The sequence below is a fragment of the Festucalex cinctus genome, chromosome 3 (genome assembly GCF_051991245.1).
Source record: "Festucalex cinctus isolate MCC-2025b chromosome 3, RoL_Fcin_1.0, whole genome shotgun sequence".
NCBI lineage: Eukaryota > Metazoa > Chordata > Actinopteri > Syngnathiformes > Syngnathidae > Festucalex > Festucalex cinctus.
This window is the reverse complement of record NC_135413.1, coordinates 24,306,264-24,331,096: the sequence shown is the minus strand read 5'-3', so window position 1 is coordinate 24,331,096 and position 24,833 is coordinate 24,306,264. Positions and strand designations below refer to the sequence as shown.

The 24,833-nt window shown below is 40.5% G+C and overlaps 2 protein-coding genes across 3 annotated transcripts; one reads left to right on the top strand and one right to left on the bottom strand.

The window, feature by feature from the left end:
- The first annotated feature begins 348 nt into the window (after positions 1 to 348).
- On the top strand, positions 349 to 15,361 carry alpk3a (alpha-kinase 3a). 2 transcript variants are annotated; one of them, XM_077516936.1, is made up of 15 exons: positions 349 to 485; positions 761 to 1,045; positions 1,364 to 1,396; positions 1,731 to 1,852; positions 2,308 to 2,425; positions 2,524 to 3,808; positions 6,707 to 9,944; positions 11,305 to 11,452; positions 11,923 to 12,050; positions 12,135 to 12,170; positions 12,273 to 12,547; positions 12,635 to 12,723; positions 13,027 to 13,244; positions 13,678 to 13,726; positions 13,799 to 15,361. In XM_077516936.1, exons 2-15 carry the CDS (start codon positions 906 to 908, stop codon positions 14,139 to 14,141), a joined length of 6,222 nt encoding a protein of 2,073 aa, XP_077373062.1. In that variant the 5' UTR covers positions 349 to 485; positions 761 to 905; the 3' UTR covers positions 14,142 to 15,361. The 2 variants fall into 2 exon arrangements, with proteins under 2 accessions (XP_077373062.1, XP_077373063.1); XM_077516937.1 differs by lacking the exon at positions 1,364 to 1,396.
- A 42-nt stretch (positions 15,362 to 15,403) lies between these two features.
- On the bottom strand, positions 15,404 to 24,644 carry slc28a1 (solute carrier family 28 member 1). Its single transcript, XM_077516930.1, has 18 exons — positions 24,616 to 24,644; positions 24,324 to 24,412; positions 24,178 to 24,254; positions 23,790 to 23,881; positions 22,269 to 22,458; positions 22,052 to 22,193; positions 21,681 to 21,794; positions 20,925 to 20,999; positions 20,724 to 20,804; positions 19,806 to 19,886; positions 19,565 to 19,690; positions 18,489 to 18,619; positions 18,243 to 18,411; positions 17,954 to 18,151; positions 17,787 to 17,868; positions 17,563 to 17,661; positions 17,376 to 17,487; positions 15,404 to 16,483 (listed from the first exon to the last, which is right to left on the bottom strand). Exons 1-18 carry the CDS (start codon positions 24,617 to 24,619, stop codon positions 16,363 to 16,365), a joined length of 1,983 nt encoding a protein of 660 aa, XP_077373056.1. The 5' UTR covers positions 24,620 to 24,644; the 3' UTR covers positions 15,404 to 16,362.
- Between the last annotated feature and the right edge of the window lie 189 nt (positions 24,645 to 24,833).

Genomic DNA, 24,833 nt, shown 5'->3' with positions numbered 1-24,833 from the left:
ATGCCTAAAATCCTACATGTATACTTGCAACTTGCAAAAGTAGTGATTTTTGTTACTCTCATTGATATGAAATTCGAGCTGCATTATAAGTGTTGACTTCATGTTGCAAGGGAGACCGCTCTTGAGCAAAGCACATGGGTAGAACATACATCATTGGCTGCATCCATCCTGTGAGTCTTTTCTCCAACATGTTTTCAATGCTCGAAATCACATACAGTCTTGTACTCTGTCTGCACCAGACTAAACACACTTAACTTTTAGATAATATTCACGCAGTATCTTCAAATGGTAATTACCTGTTGACCACTTGACTTCATTGTTAAGTCTGAAGTGTAGTTTTGGAAAATCTGATGTGCTCTTGCACCTATTTGTGGGCCCGCTAAAAATAGGGCCCTGCTGGCAACACATGTGCGCCTATGATAGGCAGTTCCAGAGGCTTTCTTCACAGACTCGGGCTCAAAAGCAACACGGACAGCATTTCAATGGTAAGTTGGAACGTTTATTGTGTGTTAAGGACCCCAAAACAGGAATTGAGCATGTAACTCTTAAGAAAAGTTGTTTGACACTTGTGTTTGATTACGATTTGATAGCCTCAAACTATTTATAACTTCCTCCAACCCAAGAACATTGCCTGGTCAGAAAGGACAAGCATGGACTCTGAAGTGTGTGTTGAGCAGTGTATGAATAATAATGAATACAATTCAACTTTGTATGTGTGCTCCAGCAATTTAATTGTGTCTTGTTTTTCCTTCATTTTTAGGGGCTTTTCTATGAATAACAAAATTCAACTACGATCCAAGGCAGTGAATTTTGACCAGCTGAGGACGTGACTCAGGATTTTTTGTTTTGTTTAATAGTGTGGATTTCACTTTCTTCTTTTTCTTGGCAAATTATTGCAGTGCACAATGACTTCCAGGAGGCCAATGACTCGCTCTTTTTCTGCCAATGGCAGAACCAGCAGCTTCGGTGAAGAGGACAGCAACTCTTCAAATGGCCGCACCGAAACCCGCAATAATTACCTTTCGAATGTTAGGCCAGAAAACAGGTACATATTGAATTCACACACAAACACACTACATTTTTGTTTGTTTGTTTGTTTGTTTAAAAAGGCATTTTATAGTGTGTGGTAGTAAAGACAAAACAGCTGACTATAGAGCTTGAGATCAATTAAAAAAAAAAAAAAAAAACACCAAATAAAGACAAAAACAATCAGAATGGCAAAAATTTCAATGTACGTTGTTTTTTTTCTTTTTTTCCTTTTATGAAGAGGAGAGACATCAATACCGTACATCATAGGAATGGGTTAATTATAGCTCTCTCAGTTATTCATTAACAACCCTGCATTTGCCTCCTCTCTAACTAGCTATTCAAGGTATTCTCACTACAGGCCAACGAGGTAATACATTCTTTTCAAACATTCCTCCAAACTAACATTTTAACCACACAATCTGGTGTACCCCAAGAATGAAACCTACACAAGTCTTAACCGGTCTTGCATTCAGTTTTAGTGACCAACTTCAGTTTCAGTGTTGCATTTGCCATTTCTTTTCCTTGGTGTCCAAAAACTCTCTGTGTTAAACTCTTTCAACTACCAAAAAAAAAAAAAAAAAAAAAAAGGCCATTAACAACCTTCCTTCAAAGAAAATGGAATGTACTACACTAGTGTAAGGAGGCATCTGAAGTGATTCAGAAGTGAAAACGATCTGTTAGAAACCTCTGTTTACTTGCAGGAGTACATTGTGCGCTGTCATGGCTCAGCTTACCGAGGACGTACAACCATCCTTTGAGACCACCTTAAAGTCAAAGGCTGTGTCAGAAAACTGTAACGTAAAGTTCAGCTGTGTCGTGTCAGGTACGTCCTATTTTAAAGGGATACTTGGCTCAATTAGCCATTAATAGCAGTAAGAAGATAATATTTTAATTAATCATTTACAATTAATAGCTTTAAAAACACAAATTTCCACTTGCTGTCAACTAAATATGACATCATCCGCGCTCAGGAAACAGGTAACGACCAATCATGGCTCAGTTTGCTGACCAAAACCAGAAAACAGATGAGCCGTGACCGGTCGTGACCGATTTCCTCAGCACATGTGATGTCATCTTCAGTCAAATCAAATTAATTCTGGTCAAAATATTACCTGCTGAAAATGGCTAAATGAGTCAAGTATCCCTTAAACCTTTATATGTCATTTTACTGCAAAACAGCAGAATTAACTTTCTACAAGGTACAATTGGAGTGTTTGTGTGGTAACATTACAGTAATGTAAAATAATGTTTTTTTGTTGTTGTTGTTTTTTAATATAGGTTATCCAGCTCCAGAACTGAAATGGTATAAGGATGATATGGAAATGGACCGTTATTGTGGGCTTCCAAAGTATGAGATCCACAAAAATGGGAAAAACCACACCCTCCATATTTACAAGTATGTGATGCCAAACTATCAAATAATAAAAATAGATTTTCAAATGACTGAAAATACATATTTGATTCATTTTGTTTAATAGGTGTTTCTCTTTCCAGTTGCACATTGGATGATGCTGCCATCTATCAGGTCTCAGCGAGCAATAGTAAAGGTATTGTCTCCTGCTCGGGGGTATTGGAAGTGGGCACCATGAGTGAGTTCAAGATCCACCAGAGATTCTTCGCCAAGCTGAAGCAAAAAGCGGAGAAGAAGCGGAAAGACTTGGAAGAACAGAACAAGAAGGAGATCAGAGACAATATTCAGACAGAGGAACAACGTGTTAGTCCAGAGCCACCGCCAAGAAAACGTCCAGTTCCGTCACCAGATATAGTCCAGGCAGCTCATGACCCTGAAGCTGTGAAGCAGCTGCGCGCTGCTGCTGTTGCAGGAGCCAACAGAGTTAGCTCTGACGTCAAAGAAACAGCCTCCGCAATACCTTTGGACAATAGTCTGGAGAAGGATCTACCGGCCCCTGAGGAACTCGTGGCCAAAAAGAAACCGAAGATCACCAATGGTGTCGACAGAGGCCATATGATAGCAAACGGAGGTGAAAACTGTTATGACGGTGGAATCAGTTTGGCACAATTTTTATCAGGAACTCTCCAGTCGCAGACTTCAGAAGAGAGCGAGGACTCACCTCAGTTGGAAGCACCAGAGGAGATGGATGTATGTATTGAAAAAACGAGCGTAGAGAAAGAAGGAAGACCTGAGAAGCTGCAAGTAGAGAAGGACGAGCGTGAAACAGCAAAAGAGAAGGAGAACATGAAAGAAAAAGATTTATTTATAGAAATGGAGATAGAAAAGGAGAGGTTACAAGAAGTGTCACATATGGCAGAACACCTTAAACATCACAGAAAGCCCCTTAAGGATCTTGACCATCATAACGTTCAGTCATCCTTCTCCTCCATGCTGCACTCAGTCAAAGATTTCCTCTTCGGGAAGGGTAAGAAGGACTCTCACGAATACATTGAAAACAAAGATAAAGAACATGAGCACCTTCCCAAGTCCGCCCAGCCTAAATCTACACAATCGCAAACACCGCCATCATATCGGCTATACAAGAAGCATCGGGCAGAGATGGACAAAACTGAAACGGACAAAGTCGTACCGATGGAAACTGATATGCCAAAAGAGCCTCCAAATTCCGTGGATGTAAACCAACAGCCTGTGTCAAAGAAACCCTCGATGGCACAAGAGCATAAATCACCAATTACTGAATTAACCCTTGTGAGCCCAAAAGAGCTTAGTGGACAAAGTAACCAAGACGCTGGAGTACCAGCAGGTGAAGGGATCAGTGGTCCAGGCCAACAAACGCCATTGTCCGGTCCTCAAGTTGTTACTGAGGTATGTACAGAGGTCTTGAAAAGCAGCTGGTTGTCACTTGACTTGAGAGTTATATTTAGATTGCATTTGCCTGACAAGATAGTGAATGCACTAATGCAATCCTTAACCCTGCTCACTATGAAACTGTTTGGATTTTGGGTTGTGGCTGGTGATTAAAAAAAAAAAAAAAAGAAAAAAGAAGAAAAATTCTGGGGAGTGCACTCAAGTACGACGGCGTATTAGGGCCATGTATAAATATATATTTTATCCATAATAGGGACAATATTCCATGAAAAAACACTATATAAAGTGTGAGAAAAAAAATCACAACGTGGTTAATTGGACACTGTTTATAAAATGAAAAGGCAGGATGGACGGGTTCATTCTTAATTTAAACTTTCGTCGTCATACACAACAGCTAGAGCAATAATACTTCCTGATCCCATATCAGCTGACTATCAGTAACCAATCAGAAGCTTGCATACTTTAGGTAAATGCAAGTGAATCCCAGAGAGCAGCAGACTCGACACATCAACTTAGCTACTTGTCCAAAAAACTACCAAAATGTATGAATGTGTAAATAATTCCGGAAACTTAAATGTACAAGTAAATATACATTTTAATAAATTCACTTAAATGCTTGATCCTCGGGGTGTGGACCTTCGCAAAGCGAGGCGTCTTTGTCACTGGCCGTACCCAATGCTTCAAAGAGCGAACGCTTATCAACATATGGTTAATCTCTGTTAAAGCAATGAATTTCTATCTCGTTATTTCAAACCCGACCGAAAAGTAGTGGCACAAACATCCGAATACTACGTTACCGTAGCGTATTATTCGGATGTTTGTGCCAATACTTTTCGGTCGGGTTTTCTACACAAACGTAGAGTCGCTACGTGTATTTCTTGTAAATTTCTGAATTTTTTCTCGCAAATCTGCCACTTTATAAATTCGCTAATTTGCCACATTATAAAATGGCAAATTTTGCAATTTTTTTTTCACGGAATGTTGCCCCCACCCTCTAAAACGAATAGTTGAACATGTGCCGTCATACTCAAGAGCTTAGGTAGATGCTATCTTAGGCGTGGCAATCAAACTATACTAACATGATGCAATGACTCAGCCTGCCCATGGGAAACTGCTTTTGCCGCACTGGCATAACCAAACAGACGCAAGTCAAACAAGTGTCGAAGAAATGAGGAACCATAAAATCAGATCACTCTGTAATGTTATATGTGGGGGTGGGGAATGTTGTGTATCTTCACGGCCCACTGTAATGATAGGCCGGGCAATGTCTCCGGTGTTGGCTGTGGTGAGTGAGGCAGCAGTGCGTCAGAGGACTTGCTGAAACCTGAATGCCAACGGCAGTTCTCACATTACGGAGAAGCTTTGTGTGATCTGTCTGAGGGCTAGTCGAGTGACTTTTGTGGCGGGTCTCAGCATGAGGAGGTTCTTGTCACATTTCACAAATTCCTTGCAACCATCCCCCCACTGCCCAAAGCATCCCTACAAGTCTAAAAATAAACCCTCGTGTAGACAACAGGAAGGTCATGCTTCCCTTTTCAGTGGAAAGTGAGGACAATTGGTTTGCATATGCTATGAATAGAGAGATTTTTGATTTATGATGATATGTAGCTAACAGTCTCCGGTTCGAGTCCAGGCTCGGACCTTCCTGGGTGGAGTTTGCATGTTCTCCCCGTGCCCGCGTGGGTCTTCTCTGGGTACTCCGGTCTCCTCCCACATTCCAAAGACATGCATGGCAGGTTAATTGGGCGCTCCGAATTGTCCCTTGGTGTGCGTGTGAGTGTGGATGGTTGTTCGTCTCTGTGTGCCCTGCGATTGGTTGGCTTGAGCTGATACGTGCAGTGGAGTAGTGACTTGCTAGTGGCATGTGACACGTGGGAAGAGGAACTGAAGTCATCAGGTTCAAAGTGGACGCAATGGAATGGTGATCTGTTGACAGAAATGTGGAACTATGTTTATTGTGGTGACGCCTTAATACAAACCTCACTGCTGAGTGACTAAAGGAAGTCAAACCCTTTATCTTTATTTTCTTTACATGATTGTGACACAATCACACACTGTTTACACACAGCTTCTAGAGGTATAGCTTCATTTTTAGACTGAATATGGCACCAGTTCCTTTCCATCGGAAGTGCTAACTTCTTCTTTTTTTTCTCTCTCTCTCTGAGTACATTGTCATGAAGCTACATGAAGCCCCATGTATACACTTGAAGGATGCTAACTGCAGACATAAGTAGCGAAGGGAAAACCCCAACTACCATACAGGATACAGTACAGTATATGTGTGCGCATTTGTGTTCTTCCTGTAAGACTTCTTTCCTCAATATTAGGGTTGATTTAACATTTGTTTTTACATTTTTGTGATCAAGTAAAATATTAATTCCCATGAATAGTTTCTACTGACCTATCATTCATTTACCCTTTCTTTAAGTAAGCAGCACACACCTGCCCAAAATGTTCAGGAATTCCCCTTGTGTTAGTTCAAAATATCTTTTGAGCTGACAAGCAGTTCTAGCAACTTCAGTTCCTAAACTTCTATTTCTAATCTGCATCCAGATTTTGGTAGTTAAAATATCAAAACATTTCCTTGGTCCCTTGCCTGTGTAAACACAGTCACCGTTTATGTGATACAAGATAGAGAAACACTGACAAGTCCTAAAAGATGAGAATTTATTTATCTTTTATTATTCTTGTGGTGAAACGTGGCCGAGTGGTAAAAGGTCTCAGCTATGGAGCGTGTAAACCCTGAAACTTTGAACATAAAGTTGAAGGTTATGTATTCCACAAACAAAAATATCAAAATTATTTCATGAAAAAATGGTCAAATAGTTTTATAAAAAAAAAAAGTAAACATAATTGTGGTGAGACACTAAAAGGCTTCTGTTTGATGCCCATTAGGCTGAAAAGAAACATACTGAGGTGGTCTCAACTGTGGATATGATTCCATTACGACAACAAGATCCAGATACCCTGGTAACGTCATCACACCCAAGTCAGCCTGTTGGAGAAACTACGTCTCTGACAAGAAAAGATAAGCCTATCTTGCCCCACAGCCAAAGTTTCCTTCCACCGTCCAGCATTTTAAAAGATAAGCAAGCTCCTCCTCCAAGTGTTATCTCGGCTATGGCGACTAGTAACCTTTGTGTGACACCCCCTGAGGCTTTCCAAGGCGGAGAGATAATTGTTGAAAAGATGGACAAAGAAAACAAACCTGACAAAGGAGTGAACAAAACTCCCAAGAAATTATGTGTGGAAAATAAAGCGATATTAAAAGAGCTACCCCGTCCCTGTATTAACAGACCCCAGGTGGCTGTTTTAACACCCAGTTTACCTGAAAAGGGTAAACCTGACAAAAAGGAGAAACACCCTATCAAGAAATTAGATGGGGAAACTGAAGAGAAATTAAAGGAGCTACCCGGACTCAATATAAAAAGAACTGAGGTGGCTGTATTAACGCCACCTTTGCTGCAAAAGGGCAAACCTGGAAAAAATGTGAACTACTCTACCAAGAAATTATGTGTGGAAGCTGAAGAGAAATTAAAGGAACAACCCCGTCCCGATATAAACAGACCTAAGGTAGCTGTAATTACTCCGTCTTCGCTGAAAGAGGCTACACCCGACAAAAAAGAGAGCTCCCCTGTCAAGAAATTAGATGTGGAAACTGAAGAGAAATTAAAGGAACAACCCCGTCCCGATATAAGCAGACCTAAGGTAGCTGTAATTACTTCATCTTCGCTGAAAGAGGGTACACCTGAGAAAAAAGAGAAGTACCCTATCAAGAAATTAGATGTGGAGACTGAAGAGAAATTAAAGGAGCTACCCCAACTCAGTATAAACAGAACTGAGGCAGCTGAATTACCACCGCTTTTACTGGAAGAGGGGAAAGCTGACAATGATGTGAACTACCCTACCAAGAAATTATGTGTGGAAACTGAAGAGAAATTAAAGAAGCAACCCTGTCCCGTTATAAATAAACCCAAAACGGCTGTAATTACTCCACCTTCGCTGAAAGTGGATAAACCTGACAAAGAGGGAAATGAACCTTCCAATAGATTATGTGTGGAAACTGATGAGAAATTAAAAGAGCTACCTCGTCCTGATATAAACAGACACAGGGCAGCTGTATTAACATCGCCTTTGCTGGAAGAGGCAGTCGACATGAGGGAAATTAAAGCACCTGATCAGACGCTTGTTTCTGATATGAAAGCATGCAGTTCAAAGAGCGATCACGCAAAAGAGCAGGCTGAAAATGTTTCTGTGACTCAGGAAATGAATGTAGAATTTCTACCTGCTGCAGCCCCCAAGACAGTTGACCTAAAAATGTGGGTAGAATGCACGCCTTCTTTTGCAGATGAAAGGAAAGAAGACCCAAGCCAGAGAGTACTACAGATTTCAGAAGTGACTTTTAGAAAGCATGAGAAGAGAGGTGAAAGGGAGGAAGAAGTCAATGATGCCCGACTCACAGATACAGAAGAAAATGTGAACAATCTGAAAGAACAAACACAAGTAGTTGTGCAACCTACTGAAACTAGCAATGAAGTTTCAGAAATGGTGACAAAAACGAAAGCATTAGCAGATGACTTAAATAAGGAGTCAATCAAGATTGTTATAGACAAGAAAGATAATAAGGAGGTTGAAATGAGTCTTTTGGAAGACCATACTGTGAAAGAGCAACATCCCTCCGAAAAAGTTCCACTCAGGTCTTTGTGCACTGAAGGCACCGCAGTTGTCAAAGAACCCGCGTCCGATAAAAGTACAAATGAACACATTGCGGCCCCGAAGACTGAAATAATAGAGCCTCAACCCAAACAGTTTACTCTGCCGCTAACTATATTAGCACTCAAGAAGATAGAATCCGAGCCAAGTATTTTAGAAAAATATTTAAAACCGCAAGCTAGATCCCGGGATAATGTTGATTCCTCAGGTTTGTTACCTAAGCAGAAAGCTCTGCATCGTGATGATAAACCATCATCCCCAGATGAAGCAAAGGAGCTTGGGCAGTTCGCTGGAAAGACAGGAATAATTGTACAGGAGCAGGAAAGCATGGAAGGTAGTCATCAGCTCCCACAAGTAGACTATTCAACCATTCCGCAAATAAATGTTTCATGCGGCGATGACAAGAAGGATCATAAATTCATAAACACGTATGTTCCGGATTCTCTGCAGCCCTTAGAAATGTCGACTGTGCCTTTGTTTGTGGTGCCGCCAATATCTGTCACTTGTCATGAAAATGAGAGTGAACTAAGGAAGCCCACTCACAGTGAGGGTGCAGAAACTGAAACTTTGGTGGTTGCGCAGACTGTAATACAACCTGGAACTGGAAGCACCACAACAGCTAAGTCTGAAAAAACTCATGACTTGGCGGAACAAAGTTTAACGGAGAACTTTTCTGAAATTGTCCTGCAAAGGGGGAATGACAATGGGCCTTCGTTAAGTAATACCACAGAAGACAATATTTCCCTTGAAATACTGAAAGCAAAACCCTTAAAACAGGCTAAGATTGACACCTCTGTAACCGTTGAGGACCTTCTGAGAAGCAGAGCCCCTGTTGAGAGACTCACACACAAACCCCCCACTCATCCGTCACTGAGCCCTGGCAGTATCCGTAAATATATGTCCAAGGCCGTCGCGGAGCTAGAGAGTGATGCTGGGATGACGGTCCCTGTGATCACAGTGGATGACCGTCAGAGTGACAAGGCGGACGAAGAAATGAGTGGCGGATCAACCCCAACGTCATCAACGCCGACATCATCGCTGTCCTGTGAAAGCAGCCCGAGGCTGAAACGAAGGGACAGTCTTTCACTTATACGCTCCGCTACACCTGAGGAGTTGGCCTCGGGGGCCCGCCGCAAAATATTCATCCCAAAACCTAAAGAGGATGCGGACACAGCTGCCGTTGCGCTGGAAGCTCAAAACATCTCCCCGTACATGTCGCCAAGCCAAGCTCGCAGAGCAGCACTACTCCAAGCCCCCGTGGGACAAAACACACCTCCAATGGAGAGGCGCTCGCCGCTGATGAATCGCAGGAAGGCCACGTTGGAGGTACCCAAAGTGGTGGAGGAGCCACCCAAGGAGGAGCCAACCAAAGCCGTTCAGGAGGAGAAAGTTGCTGAAAAGAAGTATGACCCACTGAAAGGTAAGGGCGATGACTTGTACCCAAACACTTCAGTCATTAGCTTCTAACAGGGTTCACCAATTCTGGTCCTCGAGGTCCGGAGTCCTGCATGTTTTAGATGTTTCCGCCTACCAACACACCTGATACTCAAGATCAGGATCGTTATCAGGCATGCTGATGAGCTGATTATATGAATCAGGTGTGCTAGTGAGCAGAAACCTGCAGGACTCCGGACCTCAAGGACCGGAATTGGTGAACCCTGGCTTATAAGACCAAGATACTTTGTTGTGTGCCCAGCAATAACATATTTAAAGACACTTTAATTTGAATTCTGCAATTTCTTTGTAAAAATATTGTTTCAAGATAACTGAAAAACCGCAAAAACTGAGAACTGCTGTGATATACACTTTTTTTGGTCATGGCTAAAACGGTGCTCAGTACGTGACCTTTTTTTGCATCAGTGGTTATTCAGTGCCATTGCAATTAGTTATAATTATAAGGCCCAAGCCAGTTAGCTTGCGAGCTAGCTTGTGAGCTAGCTTATGGCTAGCGCTTCCTGCCATGGCGTGGAAACTCCAACACAACGACCCCGTGGGATGTATTCCAGCCACAGGAAGCTTTAAGAATATATATTTTTGTGGTTCAAATATGTAGGGATGTTTAGACATGAGAAAAAAGCATCCATTTTTCAAGTTGTAGTAGCAGTATTATTTCAGGGAGTGGTCTATTTTTTAATCGTTCAACAACACATTTCCTCTGGTATGTTGAATTTAGAAGACATTTAGTTTCACGTTACAGGAGCTTTAATATTAATTCATAATACATTCTTGTTCAAAAATCTCTGTTGGCCGATTATGACAAAGCATCTCACAGTTAATTGTTTTGTTGATGGAATATTGTACGGTTAGCTATGACCACACATCTCTTATTTCAGAAATTTCTGCATTATTTTGCTATCTATAATTCCAAGTTTACGTCACAAGTCAAAATGGTGGTCAAGTTTGTTGTCACCGCATAAAGGAAGCGTTGAATTGAGGAAATATCAGAAACGCCCGGATGTTCGGAATTGTCATTTGTACAACTGTACGGAAAACGTTCCTTCGCTATTGGTGGAATGTGTTGTGCAAAAAGTAATGGTTAGCCTAGTCGAGAGGTCTGGGTGGGTTTGCATCTCGTGCCAGTCAACCGGGACAGCTCATCTGTTACTCTAATGAGTATAAACGCTTTAGAATAGGAAGAACTGCATTGCGCTGATGTTAGTTGAGTGTAATTGGATGTGTAGTTTGTGAAGGCTGGTGTCGATCCAACAGAATTCTAGGAACCGTATTAGAGAGAGTGTTTGGTACTGTGTATATTTATGTTTGCGGCCATGTGCCAACAGCTCCACAGGTCATCCGGAAGATCAGAGGGGAACCTTTCCCAGATGCCTCTGGACACCTAAAGCTGTGGTGCCAGTTTTTCAATGTCCTCTCCGACTCCACCATTAAATGGTTCAGGGATGAAGAGGAAATACTGGAGGTCAAGAGAAGGTAGACGGACGTCATCGCCACCTCAAATCCAGATCACCGTAGCCACGTTGTTGTCCGTATGGCATCCCTGTGCTATTACTCAGGGGATATACAGACAACATGACTGGCCATAAAGCTGTACTGATCTAAAACAAACGATTCTACAAGGATTAGGATGAAGATTTATTTACTTAGAGAGCAACCGGTGGTCTTCTGTCATTCTCATATTCTTGGTGCACAGACTTACAGCTCATGTGACTGTCAACCGCACAGCTGTGACACGGAAACTGGCTAGACGCATGAACTGTAATACGACACAGTATTTTTCCCATCTCCGGGGGCATTAAAAATCTATATATATGCACTTTTGCTATCAACAGCGTGTTGTCAGATGTAACGGTCCTCTGTGTTATAGCGACACCTTGTGCCTTTATCCTGTCAATGTTTCTTTCTGCGGGCTGCTGCTGATGTGTTTTCATGTCGTCTTCAAGTGCAGGGGATGAGACTCAAGTGGCACTTGCTATCGTTCTGGCCGCAAGCCAAGACTGTGGTGTGTACGGCTGCAGCATCCAGAACGAGTACGGCACCGACACCACGGACTTCCTCCTCAGCGTTGACAGTAAGATGCTACATCCAAGTAGGATCTATAAATCTATTCAATTAACTTGTTTTTCTGAAAAAAAACTCCCATTTTCTTTTACAGTTTTGTCTGATATACTTCTCAAAGATGATTTGGAAGGTAACTATTGTCTCGGTATTCTCCCTGTTATTGACTGACAACCAGTCCAGGTGGAAGACTTCAGCCTTGCTAATGAGTTACATCTGTTAATATTTCCTCTAGTCGGAGAAGAGATCGAGATGACGCCACTGCTGTTCACCAAAGGCCTCGCCAACTCCGGCACCTGGGGCGACAAGTACTTTGGCCGCATCATGACCGAGATGGCGCACTTGGGGGAGGGTTGCAACCATAAAACCAGCCGAATGAAAGTCATCTATGGCCTAAATCCTGTCTATGATTCTGGGAGCACATGTATCATTAAGGTTACAAATCCCATCGCCTACGGGACCAAGCAGGATAACAACCTCATAGAAAGAAATCTTGAGATGACAAAACAAGTGAGTGGAAGGAAATGTTTTGAGGTTAAATTACTATGAATGAACTTCACGTTGCTTTTTTTTTTTTTACTTGATTTCTTCTGCCAGGAATGCAAAATTCAGAACATGATTCGCGAATATTGTAAAATATTTGCAGCAGAAGCAAGAGCCATCGAAAACTTTGGATCTTCACTCGAGTAAGTCACTCAACTAGCCCAAAAAGGCTTTGCTAAGTAGTCCTTAGCCTTTGTCCTGCCACCTGCTGGCCGTTTTTTTTTTTTGTAATAACTACCATTGCTTTAGGCGACCTCTTCATGTCAGAAGCTGTATAAAAGCTTTCTGTGTGCGCTAGCATTTAAAGTAAAAAAAAAAAAAAAAAAAAAAAAACATAAGAAACATATAAATACATTTTTGGGAGTGAAGGACAAAGTGTTAAAAAACATATTTATAAATTTTTGGGTTTGAATGAGGTAAGTATGCTTTGTTTGTTCTGCCTGCAGAATAATCCCTAAGTACCTGATGTATCGACCCGCCAACTCCATCCCCTACGCCACAGTGGAAGTTGACCTGGAGGAGGCCTTCCTCAAGTATTGTGTGACAGATACTAAAGGTCACATGGTTGCGCAAAGTGCCTCTGAGATGGAACAGAAATGCAGCACCTTCCAACACTGGATTCACCAGTGGACGCATGGCAATTTACTCGTCACCCGGATGGAAGGTACACGCTAAAAAGTGCTGGAATGAAGCTGTGGGTTTTGAACAGATTGGGTATCAGTACTTGGTATCGGTGACTAATCAACAGTTGAGTACTTTTTCGGTCTGAAAAAAAGTGGTATAAACATTCCTATTATTTTGAATTAATTTCCTTATACCGGTAATTGTTCAATAAATTAGCTAATTTGTCAATTTTAGAGGTGAAATGCTGAATTAATACACAAATTATTACAGGACTCTTAATGCTCAGTGTGCTGAATTAAAAACAAAAAACAAAAACAAAAACGGGCTGTACCAAACATGCATGTTTTTCACGGGGGCATGTTTTTCATGGGGGAACAAGCAAAATATAAACATCAAAACAAGATTTTTTTTAAACATTGTTACAGTATTAATTCTGTTTTGTTTTTGTTTTTTTATTTTTTGTTTTTTTTCAGGCGTTGAAACAAAGATTACAAATATTAGAGTGGTGACCAAGACAAAAGGGTTTGTATTATACTTAAGATGCAAACGATGCTATGGGTTGCCTGCTAATAAAAGCCCCCATCACTGTTTCAGCTACCAAGGCCTGACAGACTGCAGCTCTCCAGAAGTCTTTGAGCAGTTCCCGACGGTCCACCAGTGCAACTACTACTGCGGACTTCTCGGCCTGCGCCCGCTCAAAACTCAGGAACAGCACCAGACCACCAAGGTAAAGAGCTCCAAGAGTCCTTTGCTCAACCGCAAGTTGACCCCAGGCTCAGGCAGCCCGCAGCCGCACCGTAAAGGACACAGCCCTCAGATGACCCGGAAGGCTAATGTGAGTCCAAAGGTGTCGAGGAAAGTCCAGGAGACGGAGGACGACGACTCAAACGGCAAACTAAAGCCTGCAGAAACGACTGACGCTCTTGAAATGAGGTAGGAGAGTAATTCAGATGTTCCTCTCCAGTTTCCTGCTCTCAAAAATGACCGCGAAGAACCATGGGATGCCTTATCCCTGCTAGAAATGTGACGACAATAAAAAAAAAAAATTGCAGAGGTGTGAAAGTGCGCTCAACACTTCCGCACAGGGCCTCATTAGAGTTGATGTTAAACATTACAAGTGAATTATTACAAACACGTGCCTCAGTCTTATCAGCTCCACGAGTGGACTCTCATAACAGATATGATAAGTGAACGATCAACAAATGACTGTAATCTTGAAGATGTGCTCCTTTTTTTTTTTTTTTTTTTTTTTTTTTAAAGTAGAGAGCGAGATGTCTCGTTTGTTTTAAATGTACACGTTTGGCCACAAAAGTTGTACAACACACTGCATGTTCATCTGTGATGCAAAGTCTGTGTGCAGGGGCATCATTTTAATGTTTAGCACAAGTTGCAAAAAAAGTACACTGCAAAGCTTGCGCTGTTCAATTCAGCACAATGAAAAGTCATATTGGACATTTCATTAGGTACACTGTATAATTCAATACCAGTTAATGGTTTGTGTGTAGGTGCCCAAACATTTGACTGTTTTTGTGTACAGTATGTATATACACACACACACACACACACACACACACAGTGAATAACGATGATGGTAGTGTCAGGTGCAGGTATACCTAATGTTGTGCCAAGTGAGTGTATTTGTGTGCACAGAAATAAGTTATGTTCATTGATTTCTGTTTCTGTAATCCATGAAATCAGTGTAATCCAAGTCAATCACACTTACAGATACATCATTATATTTCAAACATGTTATGGTGCAGCTCATTGCTACGCAGACGCAGTACGTTGGCATGTAACCCAAAAGCTGCTGATTCAGCTCTACGCTGCTATCTGGAGCCGACCCACAAACACGTTGGGCAAAGTAGCGCACACTCAGGATTTCACACAAGGATTTCACGGTCTATGCTCAAATACAAACTACTACTAACTGAGAGCAAACTCTTGCTCTAGTTAATTAAAATTACAAACAGAAGTTGCAAGAAAATAGTGAGCATCAGATGAGAGTGAAACACAGTTACAGTATTTCAGTGTGGTGACAAAAGAACGAAATATTGTAATTGGCTCAAATGTGTATCCGAGCGAGTGAATGTGAGACAAATGTACATTTATAAAGTGTTGCACCATGTCAAACTAATATAGTTTCTATTTTTAATAAAAATCTAAAACATTTATTTTGAGTAGGATTCATATTTCAGTATACATGGCTCTTTATTTGTTTATACAGTACAACCATTTGCATAATAATCCATTCAGTAATTATGAATTGAATTTGGGGCTCTTTACATTCATCAAACAGCTTATGCCTGAAGGTTTCCTGAGGTATTTTTCTTTTAACATTCAACACAATAAAATTCAACTTCTTAATTCATTTACAATATAATACATGGAAGTTACTGTGCATCTAGCTTAAAACATACTGCAGTATGTAAAACAGTTGGGGGGGGGGCTAATAAAAACAAAATATGTAGTGCACTATCCTACAAAATAATTGCCTTATTTATGGCATATTTATGATTGTCTATATAAAGATGTAAAGTGGATGTAAAAAGTCTACAATGTTTAAGTGACAGATTTTTGTTATATAAGACACCAAGCTAAAACAATTCAAACCTTTTTTCCCTATTAATTTGAACGATAAACCATACAACTCAACTGTTTTTTTTTTTGTTTTTTTTTGTTTTTTATAAATGTTTTCAAAAGGGGAAGTCAAAGTAAACAACAACATCATGTGGTTGCGCACATTCCCTGGTCAGAATTAACCCTTCGCATTCAAACTCATGTTAAATGGCAGCACACACCTGCCACGTGCCTCTGAATTATCCCACATAAATTTCAGAATTCCGACAAGGCTTTTCCTGATATATATATTTTTGGCTTTCCAGCAGAAGTCTGCCGGTTTTGTGCTTACACTAACTACTATTTCGAACTAGGTGTGTAGACTTTTTTTTTTCATCCACTGTAGGTACTTCACATGTGCCAATAGAGAAAGCTTTAAAAAAAAAAAAAAAAACAGAACTTGTACTATTTGATAAATATGAAAACCAGAACATAAACTTAAGAAAATATTATCTTTTCCCAGCTTAGTCTTTACAATTGTACAGATGTGTCAACTAGAGTAGCCGAACTACAATACAAGGATACCGATATATAGTCTTCCTTTACAAACAAAGTGCCTCCTGAGAGACACCGCAGCACTGACAGCATTTGGCCAAATACGCGGTGGCGTTTTTAACCGTGCCCCACGAACCCTCGAACGAGATGGTCCCGTTGTTGACGGCGCTGGAAAAGAAGTCACAAGTCAGTAGGCCTACATGGTCTCCACCTTATCATGATTAATTGTCTAAGGGTACATCTTAACATAGCGAATTGAACTGCTTTAATATAGATTTGATGTCCAGACATACACAAACAAAATACACATGTACAATATGAAAACAATAGGGTACAAATATACACTCAGAGGTGGCAAATCCAGGTCCAGAAAGTAAAAACCCTGCCACAGTTTGGCTTTAGCCTCAGGCGCTAGCTAGCTAGCTCTCTAGCTAGCTCCTACGGTTCTCGTTTGGGTCATGACTGTGTTTTGTTTGGGGCAAGGGTTATGTTTGGGTCAAGCGTCTGATTTGAACTGATGCAATCAACATGTAACCAGCACCTAGTTTCAACTGGTCAGAATCTATGTGAGGTCAGAAACTATGTGATGTCAGGAATCTTTAATCTCTTTATCTGGTCAGAAGCCAATCAGAGAAATCCATGTTAGTCCTGTTTTCAGCGACCTATCAGGGTTACCCACATGTCTGGCCACAGCCAATCTGATCCATTCGCTGTCTATATAAGTCTGACAGAGAATTGTGTTGGTGCCGAGTTATTCATCTGTCCATCTGGCCACCTGCTCATCTGTTCTTCTCCACAGCCCAAGCTAGTTCCATGCCTCTAGTTCCAAGATGCCTTCTCGTTGTTTCTGGTCTAGTCAAGTAAGTTCCACGCCTCATGATTATGGGAATAAAGTTTTAATAAAATAAAACTAGCTAGCACCAGGAGCTAAAGCCAAACTGTGGCAGGTTTTATATATATATATATATATATATATATATATATATATATATATATATATATATATATATATATATATAATTTTTATTTTATTTTATTTGGGTTGAAAGTTGAAGCCTACCTTCCGAAGAGTTCATTGCAGCAGGTCTGGAGGTTCGCTCCTACCGTGCCGTTGAAAACAGATGATTCACTGATCAACTTGACACATTCGAGCGGAGGAATATATAAGATCCCTTGGAGGAGGCCAAAAAGGTAAGCGCAATGCGCAGGAGGATGATTTTTTAAGAAGCCGAAAACGTGCAACCTACCCGCGATGCAAGCATTGACAAGCGAGACGCACGTGGCTGTGAGCAAGGCTCGCACCACCACTGACGAGACATCATCTCTTCTAGATGGGCAGAACGAGGCTTTGGTAAGAGAAAATGCTCTGTATCAAACATCAGTACAACGACAGCATGCTGGTGCAAGATAATAATCATAATCATTAAAAAATAATAATAAAAAAAGGATGATGGGATGGGATACTACTCACCTAGGGCACCAATCATGATACCAATGGAGCTGAAATTGGCAAAGCCACAAAGAGCGTACGTGGTGATTATTTCGGATCGGACCTGAAAGAATAAGACGTTTGTATCAAAATAACAGACACTGAACTTAGGGGTGTAACAAAAAATAAATAAAAATTTAAGTACTCACTGAAATCCATTGTCTTTCCCCGCCAATTACTGCATCCAGTCCATTGAGTCTGTTGCTCTTCAGTGCGGCTAATCTCTCATAGGCCACAAATTCATTGAGGAAAAGCTTGGTGCCTATCAGCTCGGCGACGATAAAACTCTCCTCGAACGGCACTCCCATCATGAAGGCCAGGGGCATGAAAATGTACGAGCAAAATAACTGGAACAAAGGGAAGATTTTAACACACAAGTTGAATTGAAGCCCATTCGCGGATGTATCTAATCTGGTTTATTGGTGTTTTTCCCCATACCTGAAAGGTGACATCGGGGTATCCCACCATGCCTCCGAACCAGCTCAAAGCTGCATTAATGAAGGCGAGGATGGCGAGGAAGGCGATGAGGTTCGCTACAATGTTTGCAACCAAAACGATGGAGGCTGACGCGCCGCTGCTGGCTGCCTCCAGAATGTTCCGCTCCTCTCTAAGGAGTAGTGAGAAATGTTAACGAGCGCAAAAGAACATACATACAGTAACGTTAACTGCATGATGCATACACACCCAGAAGACACTTGGATCGAGTCGTCTGACTTTAAGGGGCTCTCTTCTGTCTCTGGGAAGGACAGTTTGGAGAAGGCGAGTGCACAGGGAGCAGCCATGACCGAGGCTGATATCAAGGAGGACGCATCGATCTGCAACATAAAAACGGCAGGAGTTCACTTAACAGATTTTGCACAAGGGTCTCAATAGGTAATCATTTATTGCCGTTTTTTTTTCTTCTTCTTCATTTCGTCGTCTGTTTTGGCTGCACAGTGATATGAGGATGTTAGCTGTAGAGATGTGTTGCCATGGATGTTAGCTGTAGATATGTGTTGCCATTGCAATCTAATCTCCCCTTAGAACCTTTTACAACCCTGTAAAATTGGATTCAGAGATTTGCTTGTAAATACATTACACAGTATATACATGCTGAAAACTGTTATGATCTGAGGTTGGATCCCAAAAACGCAGACACAAATAAGACTAACTATTTACTCACATCTAGAGGCGTGGAACAAACTTGACTAGACAAGAAACAACAAGAGTTGCACAGAGGAACAGAGGTAATAATCCGACAAAAAACCACACCTCTCAGACAGGCTTATATAGACAGCGAATCGATCTGATTGGTTGTGGCTAGACATGTGGGTAACAGGACTCACATGGAATTATGTGATTGGCTGTTGACCAGATAAAGAGATTCAAGATTCCTGACATCACATAGCTTCTGACATCACATAGCGTCTTACCAGTTGAAACTAGATGCTGGTTACATCAGTTCAAAACAGACCCTTGACCTCACGGTCATGACCCAAACATAACCCACTTGCATGACCCTAGTCATGACAGTAAGCATAACCCTTGCATGACCCAAACATAACCCTCGCATGATCCTAGTCATGACAGTAACCCTTGCATGACCCTAGTCATAACCCTTGCATGACCCTAGTCATGACAGTAACCCTTGCATGACCCTAGTCATGATAACCCTTGCATGACAGAAACGCGCAAAAATTGAAGAATAAATGTGGAGATCTAATGCTACAGTTTTTCACCTTTTCAATTTGTATTTTAAAAATGTCTTCTTCTTTTTTTACCCCAAATGAGATGAATGCTCCCATCACGCTGCCTGCAATTGTGGCAAATCCTCCAGTCATAACAGCATGGATCTCAGATTTGGTCATGCTCTTTATATAGGGCCGAATCAGCAGCGGCGCCTCTGCCTGATTCACACACACACAAGAAAAAAAGGAACGAACAAGCTAGGTGAATGACTGGAATAAAAACAACACTTTTAATGCTGTAAATTTACAGAACAGTTCTTCAAGTCAAGATTACCTGGCCAATGAATATATTGCCTGCTACACTCAAGGTTTCCGCGGGATAGGTTCCCATTGTTACCTGCATAATCCATGAGATCTGCATGGGCAAAAAAAGAAAAGAAAAAAAAACATGGTTAGAACTCAAGCATAAGCGATTTGCTCTTAACTATGGAGGACCAACACTGCTAAAATAAATAAATAAATGCGTAAATAAAATGGATATAAAATATAATTCAAAAATTAGATACAAAAATATAAACAGAAATAAAATCAATGAATAATATAAATAAATAAATAAAATGTTAAAAATTAACATTTTAAAAAAGTTTCAAAAGTAAACAATAAATTAATGTGGCAATAAACACAAAAAAATAAATATATACATAGAATTAACTATCAATCAGTATATAACAATGCTTGACCCAAGGGGGTACTTACTTAATTTCTGGTTGATCAACATGTCAGTTTATCAGACAATGCCATTGCCACAGCAACAGCTGAGAATTCACACACACGAAGCGTTCAACTCAGACACATGTAGGACCGTCCCTTCATTTGAATAACATTAACTTAATTTTAACATTTAACGATGACATTGTCTGCAGCATGAAATATATAAATATGAGAGCAGAGTGTTTTTATTTATTAATATTTAAGTCTATTTATAAATGTATTTTTGTATTTATTTCCACATTTATTTTGCCATTTATTTTTTATTTTTTTTTTTTTTGTGTTCATTTTAATATTTATTTATTTATTTATTTATTTATATGTTGTTTTGATTTCTATTTATGTTGTTTTGTATTTATTTTTTAATTGTATTTGTTATATTCTTTTTTCTTTGCACTTTTATTTATTTTTATTTTTTTATTTTGGCAGTTTTTTTCCTCCATACGTAACCCTTGCCAACATATAATATAAGGTACATGTTTACCTTCATGATGATCCACTGCATTAAGCCCAGAAAATAAAGCACGGACATCACGCTGCTGAAGAACACGACGATTGGCAAAGCCTGAGGAAGACGTCGGTGTAAACACGTTAATATCGCATGTTAGATTCATCAGCTGGATGCATGCGTTCTTATCCATGTGTACAGGCCATCAAATTGCACATCATCTGCACGGCCACTGACTTGGAAGGCAAATATGTCGTGGATCAAATCTCCAAAAACAAATGACGATCCTGCTTTGGTGTAGTCCAGGAAAATCTGAAATATACAAGAAATATATGATTATATAATGATAATAACCTGTGGTGTCAAAACCCCGCAATTTACCATTTCCAATTATGAGTCAGGACTCATAATTACAGCAACACAGATAGTGAGCGGAACTCAGCCTTAAAATAAATTATTATCAGAACAGTCATCTGCATGAGAACGCTCGCGTGACCTAAGCATGAGCTTGAACAGCATGATAAAGCAGCCAGCACGTGATCCAGATGATTAAACGAGATTGTTACAGAGTATAAGATAAGGCCTGTACTGACAGGCAGTTTAACCCATCAGGCAGGAATGCTATTTTTAAAATGTTATTTTCAAAAGTAACAAGACACATATACAGTATATAGGCATATCTGTCCGTCGCGTCCGGTATCCTTAAAAGTAGACTATTTTTACTTTATTTTAATCGTACAGTGGTGGCTTGAGATATGCCATTGATAATGCCCAATAAAAACAAAACATTTTGCAAAGGAAAATGCATTTAAATGTAATGTTATTGTTTCATTCAAAACAAAGAGTTATTCAAGATTAAATGCAAATGTATAGCACTTGAGCGTGAAATACAACTGAACTGTTCTGAGGCAGTGATTCTTTAGCATACCACTAGATGGAGGCAGCGTACCACCGAGAATCGATTAAATGAACGCTTGTAAAACGCGACGCCACCTGCACTTGTCGTCCGAGCCATTGGAAAGCTATGAGCCCAGGTTCGGTTCTGATGACAAAAAGTCCGATGCAGAACTGCAAGCCGAGGCCCCAAAACACAGGCCGCCAAGACACCTAAAAGTGAACAGACAACATCACACTTAATATCACACAGGTGCTGTTGCGCTATCTGACAAGAAGCCGCCATAAAACGTTGTGTTATTCCAGGGGAAGCAACTCTGCAAAACCTTCTGGATGATCCATTCGCATGGCCGAGCGATATCCAAAGTCTCAGCAAAACACGAGAGATAAGTGTCGAGATAAGGCACGTTTCCAAACGGTTGCCACGGTAATTATCCATAAATACAAAAAAAAAAAAAAAAAAAACTCACCGCTGTCCTTTTGGCTGAGCAGAGAAATGTGAGCAGGACGAACATGCACACACCTCCGAAGGAAATAAGCTGCTCTTGACGTTTTGCAGTGTCGAGCGCGAGCCACAGTGCCAGCAGGACCACAACAATGAAGATGAAAACCCTGAAATGACACACGCTTGCTTCGTCATTTGGACTCCATTGTAAGGGCAGCCCAGCCATCAGAACATCCGCTCACCATTTGAGCCATCTTAAGTTGGATTTGAAACATCGCACTAAAGGGCTAAAACATTGACTAATCCTCTCTCCCTGGTACTTCTTCACCAGATCATATGACTTGGACACAACAACCAAACAGGTGAGGACCACCAGGGCGGTGGCCCGCTGGAAATCCAAAACACAGGCCGCAATGAAGTATGCTAAATAACCTACAGAGAGAGAGAGAGAAAAATAAAACATGAGAGTTTCAAATGAGTAATTGATGAGAAATCTGACACGTTAGGTCACTGATTCACAAAGTGTATGCAAAAGAGTCACTGAATTAAAGACAAATAAAATAGTAACTATTAGAGGTGAACGATTAAAAGAAAATCTAATTGTGGGTCCCCCCTCCAAAAAAAAAAAAAATGCGATTATGTAACCCTTTTTTCAAGGTCCTCTTCAAATGTTTTTTTTTTTTTTAACAAACACAAGCAATAAATTAACGATATAAGATTTATTATATCTACACGTTTCATGAATTCATTTGAAAGACAGTTTATTAATATAATTAAATTAGTTGTTAACTCACTAAACACTGAATTTCAGTTTGAAGCATCCACTACGTTTGTGGCGTAAACATAAATCCAGTAAATCATTAATCAGATTACAGAAATGCAAACAAATTGGTGGCTTTGTCACTTCAACTTTTCATGTTTCATAAAACAAGCAATGATCATCCATCCATCCATCCATCCATCCATCCATCCATCCATCCATCCATCCATCAATTTTCTTGACCGTTTATTCCTCACAACGGTCGCGGAGGGTGCTGGAGCCTATCTCAGCTGGCTCTGGGGAGGAGGCGGGGTACATCCTGGACTGGTTGCCAGCCAATCGCAGGGCACAAGCAATGATCAACGATATGTGAACATGTGGAATGGACTTCTTAAAGCAGAAGTCAACCCCATACAATTTATCTTTACAATATTATCTTCAATGCGTCCCCACTAGTCTAAAAAGCCATTCTGATTAATGTTGCGGAAGCAGCAAACGCCACCTATTTTTATCTTTCATAGGGAGGGGGCGGCCATTTTATTTTTTTTTAGCAGCAAAACAAAAATGTTTCTTTGATTAAAAAAAAACAAAACAAAAAAAAAAAAAACTTGCCACTTGCTGTTGTGTGAAAATGACATCAAAGTTGCTCGGGTAATGACCAATAATGGCTCAGCTTGAACGTCACATGACCAAACTCAGAAAACAGGTGAGCTGTGATTGGTCATCAACTGAGCCCTGAGCAACCATGATGTCCACCCCCTGAGATGGAAAACAAATGCACTCGAGAAGGTACATCGAACATATTATAATAAAGAATATTTTTGGGTTGACTTTACTGAACTTAATCCAAACACTAAACAAATAAATAAATAAATAAATACTTGCAAATTAAAACTTACATTCTCCTTCACTTCAGTATGATGAACAGTTGAATACTGTTTTTGTTGATCTCTCTATGATGGTACTTGTAAAAAAAATTAAGAACCAATGTTGTGAACAGTACCTGCTCCGAGTATGCCCAAGAATGCGTACTTGAAGGTTTTGGAGTGTGCTTTCACGTATTCCTCAGCGAGGTTAATCGGCTTGGCTATTTGGCTAAAGAACACAAGAAATATGATTAGGACTCCATTTCGCATTCATTGATCATTTCCTTAGTCACACATATACTCCTCACAAAAAGTATTCAGTTTAGGGGTGAAATTTATGGATGAAGCTAAACTGCATTAGAACCTTAACAGGTTTTAAAGGGATTGATGCTGCTCTTTGTTCATCACTACATTTTCCCCTGTGATTAGTGCATTTGAATGCATTCAAATATGTTGACAAGTATGCTTATGGAACATATAAAGAAGGAGAGCACAATGTGGTGCACCAGAATTAATCAGACATACCTTACATACGATCCCAGTCCCCTTCTAGAGCGCTCTGGTTGCTCGTCGGTGTTGTTAGTATCAACTGTGTTGTCCTCCTAAGAACATTTTGTTAACTAACAATAAAACATGTTGTCTCTCCTCCAAAAATGAACAGCATCACATACCTCCATTTCAAATGCATGGTTCCACACTCCACTTCCCTTGGTTACACTGGGAAGGCTTCCATTCTTGAGGTTAAAACTATTTTTCTTATCTGCAAAACACAAACAACCTTCCCTTTTGTGCAAGCTTTAACAACCAGAAACGCCTGATTGACAAGCAAGAAACAAGATTTTGCAATTAAATAAACCCTCCTAAAAAAAAACACGGCTTTTTTTCTTTACTTTCAAACCCAAGTGGAATCAACTCGAGACAAGAACACAACAGGTGGAAGGAAAAGCAGAGCTAATAGCTTACTCATTGTGTGCGCTCCTCAACTCAGTTGCCAAATGCTGCGCTGCCCAATACACTACAGAGAAATATAGCCTGGCCACCACAAAACATCTTATCATTAACGGAGAGACACATTACGTACTGCTCCCATTAGCCCTGGAAGGACATGGCAGAGGCGTGGATGAAGTCATAAAAAGCTTTATTGGACCTCATATTATAATACTTTCCTCCTGTCTGGATAT

Bases quoted from the DNA above. Each gene is read 5' to 3' on its own strand.
- alpk3a (XM_077516936.1), top strand. From the start codon at position 906: ATGACTTCCAGGAGGCCAATGACTCGCTCTTTTTCTGCCAATGGCAGA. The intron at 12,171-12,272 runs GTAACTATTGTC...TATTTCCTCTAG, and splicing joins TCTCAAAGATGATTTGGAAG to TCGGAGAAGAGATCGAGATG. The intron at 12,724-13,026 runs GTAAGTCACTCA...TTCTGCCTGCAG, and splicing joins AACTTTGGATCTTCACTCGA to AATAATCCCTAAGTACCTGA.
- slc28a1 (XM_077516930.1), bottom strand. The intron at 22,194-22,268 runs GTGAGCGGATGT...GTGTCATTTCAG, and splicing joins AACTTAAGATGGCTCAAATG to GGTTTTCATCTTCATTGTTG. The intron at 19,691-19,805 runs GTAATCTTGACT...TGTGTGAATCAG, and splicing joins GCAATATATTCATTGGCCAG to GCAGAGGCGCCGCTGCTGAT.